This window comes from Scyliorhinus torazame, chromosome 15 (genome assembly GCF_047496885.1).
Source record: "Scyliorhinus torazame isolate Kashiwa2021f chromosome 15, sScyTor2.1, whole genome shotgun sequence".
NCBI lineage: Eukaryota > Metazoa > Chordata > Chondrichthyes > Carcharhiniformes > Scyliorhinidae > Scyliorhinus > Scyliorhinus torazame.
Genome location: NC_092721.1, coordinates 184,714,305 through 184,732,339, shown reverse-complemented (window position 1 = coordinate 184,732,339; position 18,035 = coordinate 184,714,305). Strand labels below are relative to the sequence as shown.

At 41.9% G+C, this 18,035-nt stretch overlaps 1 protein-coding gene across 2 annotated transcripts in view; it reads left to right on the top strand.

The window, feature by feature from the left end:
* cyfip1 (cytoplasmic FMR1 interacting protein 1) overlaps window positions 1–18,035 on the top strand; it is a 275,966-nt gene that overhangs the window by 192,772 nt on the left and 65,159 nt on the right. For both annotated transcript variants that reach the window (XM_072477252.1, XM_072477253.1), the window contains exon 23: window positions 89–176. In XM_072477252.1, the coding sequence (XP_072333353.1) occupies window positions 89–176 (88 nt within the window). The remainder of the gene's footprint in view (window positions 1–88; window positions 177–18,035) is intronic.

Sequence of the window (18,035 nt, the reverse complement as noted above, 5' to 3'; positions counted from 1 at the left end):
GTGTCATACTATTTTCTTGCATAAATATAGTTAGTGTATTGCTTTCAATAAAATGTCATACCTTCCATTATTATTCTTTTCCCCACAGATTTGTCCGTACGATACTGCCCTTCTCCCAAGAGTTTCAAAGAGATAAACAGCCAAATGCACATCCGCAGTATTTATATGGAACCAAGGTTAGTATACCCTGCACGATGTTTTATTTTACTATTTGTTGTTTTCATAGTGTAGAAACTAAGTAAAGTTACATTTTAGTGTTGCTCAGTTGTTGATCACTCTGTTCCTCTGAGCATCCTAGTGTCCGGCTATTCGTTAAGCCCTCCCTTGTCTTGTTAGTCCTTCCAAAGTGCATCACCTCACACTTTTCAGGGTTAAATTCCATCTGCCACTGATCTGCTCATCTGACCAATCCGTCTATAATCCTCCTGCAACCTAAGATCTTCTCCACTGTCAACCACCCATCCAATCGTCATGCCATCTGAAAACTTATCAGCCCCTCCCCCATACACACACACACTTCCGTTGTTCACACAGCAGTCTGGGATATAGCTCATCTGGACCTGGGGATTTGTCCACTTATAAGCCAACCAAAACCTCCAGTACCACCTCATTCCCTATGTCAAACTGCTCAAGAACCTCCCAGTCCCTCTGTCTGAATTCTGCACCCACATCGTCCTTTTCCAAAGTGAAGACAGATGTGAAGTACTCGTTTAACACCCTATTAATGTCATCCGGCTCGACGCACAGATTGCCCCTTCATCTCTAATGGGTCCGACTCTTTCCCTTGAGATACTTCTGGAATATTTTGGGATTTTCCCTAATCTTACCCACCAGTACTTTTGCGTGCCCCCTCTTTGCTCCCCGAACTGATTTTTTGATTTCCTCCTTTTGCACCTGTTAAAAGCCTCTGTTTGCCTTCCTAGCCAGCCCTGAATATTCCTAGGCATCCCCCACTGTTCTGCTATACATTTACCCAGAAGTGGCTGTTCCCAGTCTACTTTGGCCAGATCCTGCCTTATTTTAATAAAATCAGCCTTTCCCCAATCCAAAATCCTTTTTTGCAGACCATCTTTTTCCTTTTCCATGACCAATTTGTGGTCGCTATCACTAAAATGCTCCCCGACTGCGATCTCGCACACCTGCTGGCTTTGTTCCCCAGAACTAGGCCCAGCACTGCGCCACCCCTTGGACCGACCACATATTGATATAAAAAAAGTCTCTTGAATATATTTCAAGAAATCTGCTCCCTTTAAACCCTTTATAATGTGACTATCCCAATTAATGTTGGGAAAGTTGAAATCCCCTAATATAATTACTCTATTATTGTTTTACACATCTCAATGAATTTTCTAACATCTGTTTCAGTGAATTTTCTGATATCTGTTTCTCTATTACCTGCTGATTATTTGATGGTCTATAATGCACTTCCAGCATTGTGACTGCCCCCTTTTTATTTCTAAGGCCTAGAAGACTCTTCTAAGATACCATCCCTCCTTACTGCAATAACAGATTCCTTAATTAATAATACAACACCACCTCCTCTTTTACACCCTCCCCTGTCCTGCCTGGAGATACTAAACCCTGAAATGTTGAGCTGCCAGTCCTGCCCCTCCCTCAACCACATCGCTGTGATTGTGTAATATCAAAACTCCATGTGTCAGTACAAGCTCTTAACTCATCTGCCTTACCTGTGATACACCTAGCATTAAATTAGAGGCCATCCAGCCTCGCCTTATCCCTTGAAACTCAACATGTTGTGTCTCCTCTCCATGCTGAACTAACTTAAATCCCTCCTAACAACACCAGCAAACCGACCCGGAAGGATGTTGGTCCCATTCTGGTTCAGGTACAGACCGTCCTGCTTGTACTGATCTCGCCTTCCCCAGAAATGATCCTAGGAATCTGAACCCCTCCCCACTGCACCAATTCCTGAGTCACGTGTTCATCTGCCCAATTCTCCTATTTCTGTACTCGCTCGCACGTGGCATCAGGAGTAATCCAGAGGTTACAATATTTGAGGCCCTGCTCTTTAGTCTACTGCCTAGCTCCCTAACGTCTTGATGCAGAGCCTCATCCCTCATTCTATCTATACCATTGGTCTTATCACCCTTCCCCTTCAGGAACGTATGGCGCTTGTTTTCTAAACCATGCATTCTATGAAGAAGTGTAAAATATGATGCATCTTTCAATTCTATTGCTCATGAACAAACAAAAAATCTCAATGTGACTGTCTCCACTAGCTCCCCTTCCTCATTCTTATAATATTACCCTTTTGGCTCCAGTTTTGCATTTTGTTCTTTTTTTTTCTCTTGAATTCTCTCTCCTTCCCTGCAATCAATCTGGCTTTGTTTCTGCATTTCTCACATCGTCGTTTATGTAAATTAAATACCTGTCAGCTCTGCCAATTTTTTTTCTTGCTGCATTTTACTTTGTGTCCTTTTCTCCCTTTATATCGGTATTTCTGTATATTCCGTATTTTTCTTTCCCCTTCTTATATTCTACATTCTGTTTGCCAATTATTTCTTTCCAACCCCCTGCAGAAGTGATTGCATCCCTCACTCTATGGGATGATTATGCATCATCCTGTCACATTTATGTGTGTAACCTAGCAATCTGAATTTGTGCTGGGAGGAAGATGGCATTAAGTTGGACAAATTGGCAATAAGAGATGCAGCTGTCAGTATACTACTGAGTCTTAATTGTCTTACGTGCTGTCTGTGTTTGTCACAATTATGCTAAAGTTTGTTTTGTGTTTCATGAAGTACAAACTTGCGTTTACGTAGCCACTTTCATGGACATCCTAAAGCTCTTCACAAGCCGACTTCAGATGTTTTGTAGGCAAACGCAGTAGACAATTTGTGAAGCCGCCAATAAAACTCCGCACCAAAATCAGTAATCTTTTTTGATGGTGTTGCTTGACCGATAAATAATAGAGAGGTGGGATCTCAACATATCGTCGTTGGCATCCTCCCACCTAAGTAAGGTGATGGATATGCAGCACATCAAATTTTGGGGGTATGGGGTCACTTCATACGTTGCCCTTTTGCTGATGGCTGAAGAGGCCCCTTGCCAACTCTGCCACCACTGCTGCATATGAAGTGGTTATCAGATATTGTTGTTGGATGTTACTTTTGGTTTTGGGGCCTGAGGCAAAGTTACTGATTTCCAGGGTGGTGCGCACTGGCCCACTGGTGATGTTGCCATTTCCTCTGATGTCAATGAATGTCTTCCAGCGGCAAAAATTGATGTTGAGGGTCTCCATGTCATTTGCAGGCAGCCTTGTAACAAAGCCTTGGTGGTCCTACTGGTTTCTGGCTTTGGCTACCTCACCATACAACAGCACCATGGGCAGCACAGTGGTTGGCACGGTTGCTTCCCCACTCCAGGGTCTCCGGTTCGATTCCCGGTTTGGGTCACTGTCTGTGTGGAGCCTGCACGTTCTACCTACATCTGCATGTGTTTCCTCCGGGTGCTCCTGTTTCCTCCCACAAGTCCTGAAAGTTAGGTAATTTGGACATTCTAAATTTTCCCTCAGTGTACCCGAACAGATGCCGGAATGTGGCAACGAGGGGCTTTTCACAGTAACTTCATTGCAGTGTTAATGGAAGCCTACTTGTGACAATAAAGATTATTATTATACAAAAAATCCTTGGGAATTCATCCTTCTTCCATCCTGCGAAGGTGCCTGTGCCAGCAAAGTCACCTCAATATCATATCAGTCAGAAGATAGCACCTTTGAAATAGAGCATAGCCTAACTGCTGCACTGGTGTCTCAAAATCATAGAATCCCTACAGTACAGAAGGAGGCCATCGAGACGGCACCAACCCTCTGAAAGAGCACCCTAGCTAGGCCAAATGCCCCACCCTATCCCCGTAACCACACCTCGGGGAAATTTAGTAAAGCCAAGCCACCTAACCTGCACATCTTTGGACTGGGAGGAAACCATTAAGTCATGCTTGTCCCTTTGTCTATCTGTCTGGCTCTCGCTCTCTCGATTTCTCCCCCCCCCCCCAAAACCCCTCCCCCACCCACCCACACACACACAAAAAACACACACACACACATATGTGCAGGGTAGATGGATTGGCCACGCTAAATTGCCCCTTAATGAATGGCTTAGAGAGGGTGGACGTAGGGAAGTTGTTTGCATTAGCTGGGGAGGCTAGGACCCGGGGGCACAGCCTTAGAATAAAAGGGAGTCACTTTAGAACAGAGATGAGGAGAAATTTCTTCAGCCAGAGAGTGGTGGATCTGTGGAATTCATTGCCACAGTGGGCGGTGGAGGCCAGGACGTTGAGTGTCTTTAAGACAGAAGTTGATAAATTCTTGATTTCTCGAGGAATTAAGAGCTATGGCGAGAGAGCGGGTAAATGGAGTTGAAATCAGCCATGATTGAATGGTGGAGTGGACTCGATGGGCCGAATGGCCTTACGTCCGCTCCTATGTCTTACGGTCTTAATTGGAAAGAATTTTTTTTTAATTGTGCGAGCGGTTGCAGTTTCGGAAAGACAACGTTAAGGATCTGAGGCATTTCTGCATGGTACCAGAATTTGCAAGGTCAGGGGCAGTACGCTACCAGAAATTAGGAAGGCCTTAAGTTTAGGATTATTCATGGAAAACAGCACAATTACAATTGAAATAAAAGTTGAGTTTGTGTGCCCTGGAGGTTTTCTTCTCATAACTTAAAAGCATACTTGTTTAAAAAAAAAAAAATGTTTTTTAAATAATCATTGCTTGCCTGAAAAAAATGTTTTTTTTTAACAATCATTGTTTCTTCAACCAGACAGAGGATCAGTTCCAAACAGTAACAATTTGTGTTTCCATAATGTCCCAAGGAGTTTCCAAGCAGTTACTACTCCGTGTCCAAAAGTCTGTACTGATTGTTGCACACTGTAAATGGCGTTGCAAATGGGTGTAGTATACTGCCGGTTTCAGGAACACTGGCAGGAAAACCCAGGCAAATGGATAATCTGGTAAAACTCAGGCTTCAGTGATGAGGGTAGTAGGTTGAATGGAGGAAAGTCATTCCTGGGATTGAGGAGATGAAATGGTAGGAGCATGGCTAACCTAGTTGCCTTTTCAAATGGCCTTGTGAACCACTCAGTTGTATCAAACTGCTACGAGGGAAGTCGAATAAGGTTATATAAAGGATGGACCATTCACCATCGACCTTAGAATCGACAAAGATACACCCTGGCCAGTCGACCCTCCAATACCCTCCTCATTAATTTCTGGAACTGAAATTGGAAGCTCTGTCCCGCAAATTAGTCAAGTAACAGTCTGACATTGGCTAATTGAGTGTGACAATCATCATGTCATCATCCCTGGGTACCTTCTGTCCTACCAATAGGACAACTCCACCAGAAATGGCAGAGATATATGGGCAGGAGTCCTCAGTATTGATTCTTGGCCCCATGAACTTTCATGATATCAGGTCAAACATGGGCATGGTCACCTCCTACGAATTTCTACCTGCTGCCTTCCCTCAACTGGTGAATTGATGCTCCTCCATGTTGAAAGCTACTTGGAAACGGCATTGAAGGTAGCAAGGACACAGAATTCACTCTGGCTGGGGGACTTAAGAGTCAATCGCCAAGAGTGATTCACTCACACCACTACTGACCAAGTGGCCAAGTCCTGAAGGACATACCTGGCAGACTGTGTCCTGCAGCTGGTGGTGAGAGAACAAACAAGGTGGGAAAAATAACCAGAAAACCATAAGACATAGGAGCAGAATTAGGCCACTCGGCCCATCGAGTCTGCTCTGCCATTCAATCATATTTTCTCATCCCCATTCTCCGCCTTCTCCCCATAATCCCTAATCCCCTTATTAATCAAGAACCTATCTAACTCTGTCTTAAACGATTTCACCTTGCCTGTAGGAATCTGTCTGTTGCAGATACATATCATAGAATTAACAGTGCAGAATGAGGCCATTCGGCCCATCGAGTCTGCACTGGCTCTTGGAAAGAGCACCCTACCCAAGGTTAACAGCTCCACCCTATCCCCATAACCCAGTAACCCCACCCAACACTAAGGGCAATTTTGGACCCTAAGGGCAACTTATCATGGCCAATCCACCTAACCTGCACATCTTTGGACTGTGGGAGGAAACTGGAGCACCCGGAGGAAACCCACGCACACACGGGGAGGATGTGCAGACTCCGCACAGACAGTGACCCAAGCCGGAATCGAACCTGGGACCCTGGAGCTGTGAAGCAATTGTGCTATCCACAATGCTACCGTGCTGCCTGTTGTCCATGAGCTGCCACAAAGTCTTTCTGGAGATGTAGTCTACACTTCTCACTTAGGGTATCTTTCATCATGTTGTGTGGTACCTCTGCCATGCTACATGTGATAGGCTGAGAACCTTGCATCCATAAGCAATCCCACAACAAACAGATAAAATCCAAGATCTGCAGTCCTGCCACACCCATATGTGAATGGGAGTGGACAATTAAACTTTTGTGGGTAGCACGATAGCATAGTGGTTAGCAATATGGCTTCACTGCGCCAGGGTCCCAGGTTCAATTCCCTGCTGGGTCTGTGCGGAGTCTGCACATTCTCCCCGTGTCTGCGTGGGTTTCCTCCGGGTGCTCCGGTTTCCTCCCACAGTCCAAAGATGTGCAGGTTAGGTGGATTGGCCATGCTAAATTGCCCTTCGTATCCAAAAAGGTTAGGAGGGGTTAAGGGGATAGGGTTGAAGTGAGGGCTTAAGTGGGTAGGTGCAGATTCGATGGGCCGAATGGCTTCCTTCTGCGCTGTATGTTCTATGTTTTATGTAAACAACACTAGGAGGAAGAGGCTCAACAAACATTCCCATTCTGAATAATTAAGGAGCCCAGCACATCTGGTTGACAATGGTTATCTGTTGCACTGAAGTCCCAAGTGGATGGACCATCTTGGCTTCCAGCTGAGGTTATAGAATCATAGATGTTTACAGCATGGAAACAGGCCCTTCGGCCCAACCAGTCCATGCCGCCCAGTTTTTACCATTAAGCTAGTCCCAGTTGCCCGCATTTGGCCCATAACCCTCTATACCCATCTTACCCATGTAACTATCTAAATGCTTTTTAAAAGACACAATTGTACCCGCCTCCACTACTACCTCTGGCAGCCCATTCCAGACACAGGTTCTCAGCATTACAGTTGCCAATCTTTAGACAATATGATTCACTCCATGTGGTAACAATAAAAGGCTGAAGGCACTCGATACTGCAAAGTATATAGGCCCAGACAACATCCCAGTTTTAGTACTAAAGACTTGTACTCCAGAATCAGCCATGACTAAACCACCTGTTCCCGTACATCTACTGGTATCTACCCGGCGATGTGGAAAACTGTCCACAAAAAAGCAGGAAAAATTCATTCAGGCCAATCACTGCCCTATCATCAGCAAAGTGACGGAAGGTGTTGTCGACAGTGCTACAAGTAGCACCTAGCAATAAACTGCCCACCACTCAGCTCTGACCCTCATCACAGCCTTAGTTGAAAAGTGGACAAAAGACCTGAACTCAGAGCTGAGGTGAGAGTGACTGCCCTTGTCTCCAAGGCAGAATTTGAATGGGTGTGGCATCAGGGAGCTCTCAAAACATTGAAGTCAATGGGAAACAGTGGGGGGAACTCTCCACTGTGGCTGTACCTATACGAAATAGAATGCAGTGATTCAAGAAAGCAAGTCGCCTCCACCTTCTCGAGAACAATTGGGGATGGACAATGAACGATTGCCCAGCCAGCGATGCCCACATCTGTGAACAAGCTTTAAAAAAAAAAAGAGATGGTCAGTGATAAAACCATTTTTGTATTTTGGTTTGTAAATAGAAAAAGCTGATCATTTACTCGGGTTTTCACACTGCTCCGCTGCTTTATGGCATTTGATACCCAACTAGTCAGTTTATTTGAATCAATCAGCATGTTTGATCTCATTGGTTATTTGAGCTATTTGCAATTTTGTTGATTTCAGGTTTGTAATGCCTTTAAGCAAATGGTACTGAAGATGTACAATAGGTATCTGACGTTTGACTGTATTTACAGTAATATAACCTGTCTTTCAGGTCATTATTTCTAAGTTCAAATAGCACCCCATTTTTGGGTAGTGACTGGTTTTGGGATCGTAGCAACAAAACCTCACATTTAGGTAATGTATTTGATGTGATGAAACATCCCAAGATGCTTCACAGGAGTTTTGTGGGACAAAATATGACACCGTGACTCAGAAGGAGCTTTTAGGAAAGAGCTTTTGTCAAAAAGATGGGTTTTAAGGAGCAACTTGAGGCAGAGAACTCCTGGGTGAAAATTACAAAAGCTAGGGCCTATACAGCTGAAGGCAAGAACGCCAACAGTCGAGCGAATAAAACCAGGTAAAAATTAAATGCTGCAGATGCTGGAAATCTGATGAATACAGAAAATGCTGAAACTGCTCAGCTGGTCTGGCAGCATTTGTGGATTAAGTAACAGTGTTAATATTTCAATCAAGGGATGCACAAGGGGCCAGAATTGGAGGTGTGCAAATATCTTGGGAGGATTATAGGCCTGGAGGGTGTTACAGAGATGGGGAGATGAGGACGAAGGCTGAGGCCACGGAGGAATTTAAAAACATGCGAGCAAATTTTCAGTTCAGCACATTCTATGATTAGATATTGAGTTCATTAAACATTCATACTCTTTTTCTGCTGTGCTTAACTCCATCTCTAATTTTTTTGACGAAAGAAGGTAAATCGCCATTTTAAGACGCGTTCAGATGCAATGATTATTGATGTATTCAGCAATTCCTTCTGTGATGCTCCCACAGAAGAGGAATGAATTTGTACTGAATTTTGTCAGCAGTCTTGAATTAGTGATATATGGTTAATGAGACGCCTATTGTGCTGCAAATTAGACTGCTGGGAATTGCAACCATTGTGCTAAAAATCGCCCGTTGCAGATCCTTTATTTAAAGAAAGGGAAACATGAAAGATATTAAACGAGGTGTTTCATTACTGTAACCTATTGAGAATATATTTGCAGAATCCCCAAGAATAAAAAGTCATTGCTGCCAGTTGACCGAAGACAAAATAATTATTTCTTAGCATTTCTGTATTCTTATTTATTTCTGTATCTTAGCATTGCTGTTGAATTGTTCTGTACCTGTGGAAAAGGCTGACTCGTGGCTTTCTTTGTATCTGTCCTTCACTTCTGGTTAGAAAGAAGTGATTCAGTTTCTGTTCATACACTTTGTAACATAAAAACAGAAATTGCTGGAAATGAAGAAGGACCTGAAGCATGAACTCTGTTTCTCTTTCCACAGATGCTCCCTAAAGTGTGAAGTATTTCCAGCATTTTCTGTTTTCATTTCAGATTTCCAGCATCCATAGTATTTTGCTTTTGACTTTGTGACACATTGTCCTTAGCTTAATTTTGTGTACTTAAATATCTAGACTTTTGGGGAGAGGGTATGGATTCAGGAGCTTAAACTTCCAATCTTTCATTTTTACGTAACTTCCATTTTAAAATGACCTCTATTATAGAATAATATTATGACTAGACAATACTTCACAATCTCCCTAGCTGTGTTATACCAGTGCATAGGAGTTATCATTATCAGGGCTACTTAATTATCGTGACTCAACAAACTAAATTATGTTTCTATTAATGAGATTCAGGATGTTTGCCAGTGTCTTGACATTCAAATTCAAAAATTTAATCAATCAGACCCGCTGAGATTGTCCAGTATTTTCTGTTTTAGTTTCAGATTCCAGCATTCGCAATAATTTGCTTTAGTCTCAGTTCATTCACTATATAATTCTGTTAATTTCAACTAAACTCCCGCAAGACATGCTTGTGAGGTGAATTGGACGTTCTGAATTCTCCCTCCCGTGTACCCGAACGGGCGCCGCAGTGCGGTGACTAGGGGATTTTCACAGTGCTTCATTGCGGCATTAATGTAAGTCTACTTGTGACACTAATAAAGTTATTATTGTTTTGAGTTTTATGAAGATGTGCTTTTAAAAAATATTAAAACGTAGCTTGATGATTCAAGAAATTGACGCATTCAATCTCGCCTTATGGTTGCACTTGGTTCTGATTCTAAAGGTCAGGCTTCAAGCCACATTCTAGGGCTTGAGTGCAGAAAGTTAGTCTGACACTTAGTAATAAAAACACAAAATGCTGCAAATACTCAGATCAAACAACGTCTGTTGAGACCCTTTTTGTCTCCACAGCTGCTGTCTGACCTACTGAGCATTTCCATCATTTTCAGTTTTATTTTAGATTCCCAATATCTGCCACATTCGGCTTTTCAGTTTGTGTCTTGCACTTTAGTACTGTATTGAGTGAGTTCTGAGTTTTCAGAGATGCCTTAGAACATAGAATAGTACAGCACAGTACAGGCCCTTCGGTGCACGATGTTGTGCCAACCATTTATCCTAATCTAAAATCAAGCAATTCTACGCCCCTTCAATTTACTGCTTGCTGTCCATGTGCCTGTCCAAGAGTCGCTTAAATGTCCCTAAGATGCCGCCTTTCAGAAAATGCTGGGAATTTGACTGTTTAAATAAGGGTAAAGTTTTGTCAGCTGTTGGTGATGCACAAGAAGCCAGAGTTGGGAGGAATATCGAGTTTTTGGTTTCTTCCATGATGGCAGAGTGTTTCTGTCTCTAGGGTAGTAATCCAGAGCCTGGACAAATAATACAGCTATAGTAATTCAAATCCTACAGTGGACCTAGGGAATTGAAATTCAGATCATTCTGGAATTTAAAAAAAGCTAGTAATGATGACCATGAATCTAACACCGAACTGGTTCACTGATGCCCTATCAGGAACGATATCTACTGTCCTTATCCCAGTCTGGTTTATATGTGACTCCCATACACGGCTGGCTCAAGGGCAGTTGGAGAATAAATACTGACCTTGCCAGTGATGTCCACATCATTCTTTATTAATAAAACGGGAGGGAAAAATTGCAGGGATAGTAATGGAATTTAAGCATAAGAATGCAGACCTTAAATTCGAGGCATTGGAAAATCTGGAGCCAATATTTGAGCAATGTGAGGGTGTGGGTGAGAGCAAGAGCGTTGGATTCATACTTGAATATTTTATTTATTATTTTATTTATTTATCCAATTAAGGGACAATTTAGCGTGGCCAATCCACCTACCCTGCACATCTTTGGGTTGTGGGATGAGACTAAACTCCACACGGGACAGTGAACTGGGGCCATGATCCAACCCGGGTCCTCGACGCAGTAAAGCAACAGTGCTAACCACTGCGCCGCTTGGCCGCCCTCGATTTATACTTGAATGTATCAAGGTTATAGGGAAAGAGCAGGGAAATGGGACTAACTGAATAGCTCTTTTTCAGAGCTGGGACTGATAGGATGGGTTGAATGACCTCACTCTATGATGTAGGGACAGTCCAGTTGGTTGGAGATAGAGAACAAGGTTCTGTTTTAGGACTGGGGGCGAAACAAAGGTGATCAATATGTGAAACTAAAGTATGGAGTCCTGAAAAATATAAATTTCATTCAGCTGATTTTGTTAGAGAACTGTTTTACTGCAAATACTGCCCACGCTTTAAAAAAAATCTTTAGAGTTCCACTACCCCTGATGCCATGGTAACGTACCTAAGCTGCCTTTAAATATTGCCTCAATGAGTGGGCACCCTAAATTGTATTTAATAGCTAATGGTTAACAGGCATCCATTGTTCTGCCATTCATTTGGAGTGGGATTGAAAGCGTTGAAGATGGATTTAATTTTGACCACCGTCTCCCACCATATATGGTTGAAGTTATCATGGTGTGCTGGAGAATAAGGTAATGCTTCAGTGCATTTAGATGTAATTTTCTTTGTGACTATTTCAGTATACATTGAGCACAAGTATTAAACCCAGTCTGTTTTTAGGGCCAGGGCACTTTTCTGTTGTTTGGCAGAGAAATAATTTGTTTCCTAAGCTCTATATTAAAACAACTGTTTGCCTCCCTTTTGGAGTTCATCTAATGTGAGGTCTGTTATTAACCATTTTGTAAATAATGCTGCTCTGGCTGTTAATAAAAGTTGATGCCTGATTTTCCGTCTTCTAACTGTGTGCCTAAATGATGTCTTGCCATGTAGACAGTAGATTGCCTGCTGCATTGCTCTCGCTTTGATGAAATATTGATTGAATAGCTCATGGTTCTCACATGTTCATCAAGCTTGTTTATCTTGATTTATGCTGCAGGAACAACAGTAGTTGTGAATTCTGTTTGTTTGCATAGTTGATTACATAGACCATAGAACATACAGTGCAGAAGGAGGCCATTCGGCACATCGAGTCTGCACCTACCCACTTAAGCCTTCACTTCAACCCTATCCCCTTAACCCAATAACCCCTCCAGATACGAAGGGCAATTTAGCATGGCCAATCCACCTAACCTGCACGTCTTTGGACTGTGGGAGGAAACCGGAGCACCCGGAGGAAACCCACGCAGACACGGGGAGAACGTGCAGACTCCACACAGACAGTGACCCAGCAAGGAATCGAACCTGGGACACTGGAGCTGTGACGCAACTGTGCTTATCACTATGCTACCGTGCTGCCCTTACTGCTTCGCTACGGCTGACACAGTTCTTATAACTTCACCCGTGACTATTTTGTGGATACTCATGGGGTACTTGTATTGCTCATTTCCCCCATATTCTACAATTGTCCATATTAAATTTAATCTGCCATTGTTTCATACACATACAGTATCTCAAGTCCGACAATCCAAAAACTGGTGGTGTCTGAAAACCAGATTTTCTTAACGGACCATGCAAGAATTTTAAATGGGTAAAAAACCTATGGGTTTGCTTCATCGACGCAGTGATGTGCCGAGCAGTGATCTGCCCATTCCTGAGGGCATTAAAGGGAGTTGGTGTGGATCTGGAGCCACGCGTAGGCCGGACCAGATAAGGGCAACCGATTTCTTTCCTAATGGAATCAGATAGGTTTTTACGACAATCAACAATGGTTTCATGGTCATCGTTCGACTTTTAATTCCAGATTTCTGTTGAATTCAAATTTCACCATCTGCAATGGTGGGATTTGAACCCAGGTCCCCAGAGCATTACCCTGGATCTCTGGATTATAGGTCCAGCACCAATATGCCACTGCCTCCCTTGATGTGTACCTCTGTGATGCTCTGTATTTTCCATGCTGTCTTCTGTGGTTCAGTTACTACTGCTTGAATTTGGCCAGCTTGCATTGAGATTTTGAATCCAACTCCATAATGGAAATTAAAATCCATGGTCCAAATAATGATGACATTTATAAAGGTACTTTCTATATAACTGTTCTTAACAAGCACCCATTGAAAAACAGAATATAGGAAAACACAGCAGTCAGGTAGCATCTGTTGTGAGAGAAGCCAAGTTAATATTTCAGATTGTTGACCTTTCATCACAATTGTTTTTACCTTTCAATTTCTTATGGTTCCCTTCTATGATAACAGTATTGGAGGTGGGGCTAAAAATGATGATCCCACGTTTTGGATCATTATGCTGTGTAGAACGGCTAAGAAATCTCAATGAATATTGCTGAAAAAATACATTTTCTTGAAGCTTTTTGTCTTGCATTCATCAGGACAATTGCAAGAATAACAAAGTCAGGGGAAACAACTGATCGGTCAAGACATTGCCCTGAGGAATGAAGGATAACCATTCTCTGGTTCATTCCTCAGGGCAAAGCAGTGACCAATCAGAATCCAGCTGCCTGGTTTAAATTTTCAAACAATGCTTGGCAGTTAACTGTCAGTCACCATTAACTGGTGCCGTCTCCATGGCAATGTTTCTACCTATCAGGGTCTGCTTGTTAACCAATTAGCACTCTTTTTTCATACAACATAAATTTGATGTTTCCCCTAATATTGGTCTTCTTACGATTGTTCTGATAAGTGCAAGACCTTTGGCAAAATTTATTTTTTCAACCAACCGACTAAATCTCAACGATTTCAGTTTTTAAAATTCTCGCCCTTGTTTTCAAATCCCTCCCTGGCTATGTGATCATCTCCAACCCTCTGAGATATCCGGTTTTGGGCATTAGAGCATTGCGGATTTGCATGGTTCACCATTTGTAACCATGCCTTCAACTGCCAAGGCCCAAAGCTCTGGCATTCCCTCCCATATCTATCTGCCTTTCGAGCTCTCATTCCTCTTTTAAGACGCTCATTAAAACTGGCCTGTTTGACCAATCTTTCCTAATATGTCCTTATGAATTTAGTTGTCAAACTTTGTCTGATAACGCTCCCATGAAGTGCCATGAGTCATCTCAACACATTAAAGGGGCTATTTAAATACAGTTCTTGTTATTTTAAAGTGAAGCGAATAGGCCACTTGGCTGACGAATTGAGGAAATCAGAACACTTAAAATGCCTTGGGTTGTAGAGATATTATAATTGAAAGGTGAAATATTATGATTTTGCTTATCTTAGGATCTAGTTACTGTAAAAGGCAAGTTTTTGCTTTGATCAGCTGTTGATTTAAATTCAATTCTGAATTTAGTTCACTACTACATCATGCAAGCTGAGTCTAAACCTAAAATGGGTGTTATACAACTAACAATACTGCATGATAGTTACAATATCTTAGCTAGTCAGCTGCACTTGTAAATGTTCCAACTCAGTTTAATTAAACCCCATTCTGTGAGAAACTGCTTTCCATGGCAGCCCAAGTGCACAAGCACTATCCACCGATTTTGTCCAATGCACTATTTTGTGGTGTATTGCTGATTATTTGTGACGCATGATTTTTGATTGGACCTCTTGAACAAAAAGCAGACAAGAGTTTGGGAGCGCACAGTGTCGGGGTTGTTGGGGTGGGGGGGTAGTAGTGGAATGGGCATGAACGAGGTGCGGGGAGGGAAAGAAGGAATGTTTGATCATTGTATCAATTGGTAAAATGCTTTCTTTGTTCTTCATCCAGACCTTTACTGTGAAGAAATTGGAACCTTGCAGAGACACTTGAGAAATTAATCTTTGTATTTCCTTCACTATTCTCTCTAGGATGGGCAAAATGATTTAATTAAAATGCATTTAACTTAAATGGAGCTCGGCACCACCGTATTCTCTATCTTTTTTGTAGTGAGCAGCCCATTAAATAAAATACGTGAACCCTTTAAAATTTCTTCCACAGCCCAACATGTGCTGTTACTTAAGGGGGGCAACTTGTATGCAATCTGAGCAGGGATGTTTGGGTTGGGGCCACAGCTGTTCTCTTTATATATTAACGATCTAGATGACGGGACTGGGGGCATTCTGGATAAGTTTGCCGATGATACAAAGATAGGTGGAGGGGCAGGTAGTATGGAGGAGGTGGGGAGGCTGCAGAAAGATTTAGACAGTTTAAGCGAGTGGTCCAAGAAATGGCTGATGAAATCAACGTGGGCAAGTGCGAGGTCTTGCATTTTGGAAAAAAGAATAGAGGCATGGACTATTTTCTAAACGGTGACAACATTCATAATGCTGAAGAGCAAAGGGACTTGGGAGTCCTAGTCCAGGATTCTCTAAAGGTAAACTTGCAGGTTGAGTCCGTAATTAAGAAAGCAAATGCAATGTTGTCACTTGTCTCAAGAGGCTTGGAATATAAAAGCAGGGATGTACTTCTGAAGCTTTATAAAGCATTAGTTAGGCCCCATTTAGAATACTGTGAGCAATTTTAGGCCCCACACCTCAGGAAGGACATACTGGCACTGGAGCGGGTCCAGCGGAGATTCACACGGATGATCCCAGGAATGGTAGGCCTAACATACGATGAACGTCTGGGATTATATTCATTGGCGTTTAGGAGGTTGAGGGGAGATCTAATAGAAACTTACAAGATAATGAATGGCTTAGATAGGGTGGAAGTAGGGAAATTGTTTCCATTAACAGGGGAGACTAGGACCCGGGGGCACAGCCTTAGAATAAAAGGGAGTCACTTTAGAACAGAGATGAGGAGAAATTTCTTCAGCCAGAGAGTGGTGGGTCTGTGGAATTCATTGCCACAGAGGGCGGTGGAGGCCGGGACGTTGAGTGTCTTTAAGACAGAAGTTGATAAATTCTTGATTTCTCGAGGAATTAAGGGCTATGGAGAGAGAGCGGGTAAATGGAGTTGAAATCAGCCATGATTGAATGGTGGAGTGGACTCGATGGGCCGAATGACCTTACTTCCGCTCCTATGCCTTATGGTCTTATGGTTGCTAGGTGCCATGCAGTTTCGAGGGAGCATTGATCTGCACTGTGACTTGTTGCTAAGATCTTTTAATGGCAAATAACACACTTACAAATAATAAATGCCCCAACCCAAATATTAATCGCAGTATTAGTTGTACTGTGTCTACTTGCGCCAAAGTTTGTATGACAAGGTAATGAAATTGTTTGTAGTTGAATTTAAATTAACAGTTGACCCTTCAGTCTTTTTTGCATTACTTACCAGGGTTTTTCACTGAGTTTCAATTCTTGGGGCTGTCTCCTTCGCTTCGGGCTTTGTTAGTAATAAAATTATGTCTGCCACATAAATTCCTCAGAAGGCTATCGTCTGCGGGGAAACACAATTTTGTTGGAAGTAACTTGATATCATTCATGAAGCTTTTAGTGTGTTATGAAATTGAGCAACTCATGGAAAAGAGATCTCAATTTTAAAATAGTTGCAGAAGTGGAATGGCATTCAGCCAAGAGTTGAAAAGGGGAAGCGTATGCCTAATCAGTTTAATATCTGGAACATTTTGTACTACAGCAGCTGGTCTATTCACAGCAATTTGTTTTATTTATTTTGGTTGAATTCTTCTCATGCTAATCAAAGTAGCACTGCACAAGGTTCTGAGCACCCTTGTGCACGTATCAAACACTTTTACCACGATTAATACTTTGTTACCGCCTTTGCCCTAATTATCCTATTTCACTAATGTGACATTTCTATTTCCACTCAAGTCCTTCTGATTACTGCTAAGTGCCATTGCCTAATGTGGTAGTTTTGTTCTCGATAAACATGTACACTTAGAGCTGGATTGAGACTTCTCAAATTCATTTCATGTAGGGCCTTAAATACCCAGCAATCAAGAGACTTTAATCCCAATAGTCTGGATTGAATTTGATCCAAGATACCAGGAATAATTAGTTATATCCCCATCCGCGTGCAACACAATTTGTATACTTTTAAACCTTTTTATTATAAAAACTATTGATTCAAGTAAAAACTGGCTTTTAGGATGAAATTGGCTTTAGACTGCAGATAATCAACAAGATGGGATGTTCTTTGTTCTTAGAATGGGTTGAATTGTTACGTAACTGACCAGGTTCACGGGGTTGGTTTCAGATGCAGCTAGTTTGTTTAGTTTGCATAATGGTGTTGCTGATAGTTCCTTGCCTCTTCTGTACAGAGAATATGTGGTCTAATTTCTTGCTTGTGTCTGATTAATGACAGTATTACTGTAACACTGATTTTCCTTTCTGTAGGTTTGTTACGGGACTTTAAACTGAGAAAAATGTCTTACTTTACTTTTTTCAATTTTAAACTTGGATAACGTAAACAGACCACCAATGGTACTTTTAATTGTTTAATTTTTTATTACATTGGTGTTCACAGTTTAACATACTGGCATTCCTCCAGGAAATAATACAATAGAATGAAATTGCTGCATACAAATGAAACCAACTTAAACACTGCAGAATTAATAGTTCAATGCGTATTTCTCTTCACGTCACGATGAAACATTATTAACATTTGGTCGAATTACAATTAAATTACAATTTCAAAATGCAGAAGTTTCTGACTTTAACACTAATACCAACACAAAATCATCATAGACCGGAAAAAGCCAATCAAAAGCAATTAAATCTAAAATAATCAACTAGAGTATAAATACTGTGACTCTACTGCTATCCAGATATTCCAATATTTTAGCTGATCATGTGGAAGGTCGCTATTTAATTACCACACTTTTGACTGTCATCCATTATTTTTATTACTGCAGCTTGTAGATTATGTCTCAACATCTGTGGTCGATGGTGCAGCATCCTTTGATGTGAAAGGATTTTCAGTTATGGTGTCCACCTGGGAAAGGGAA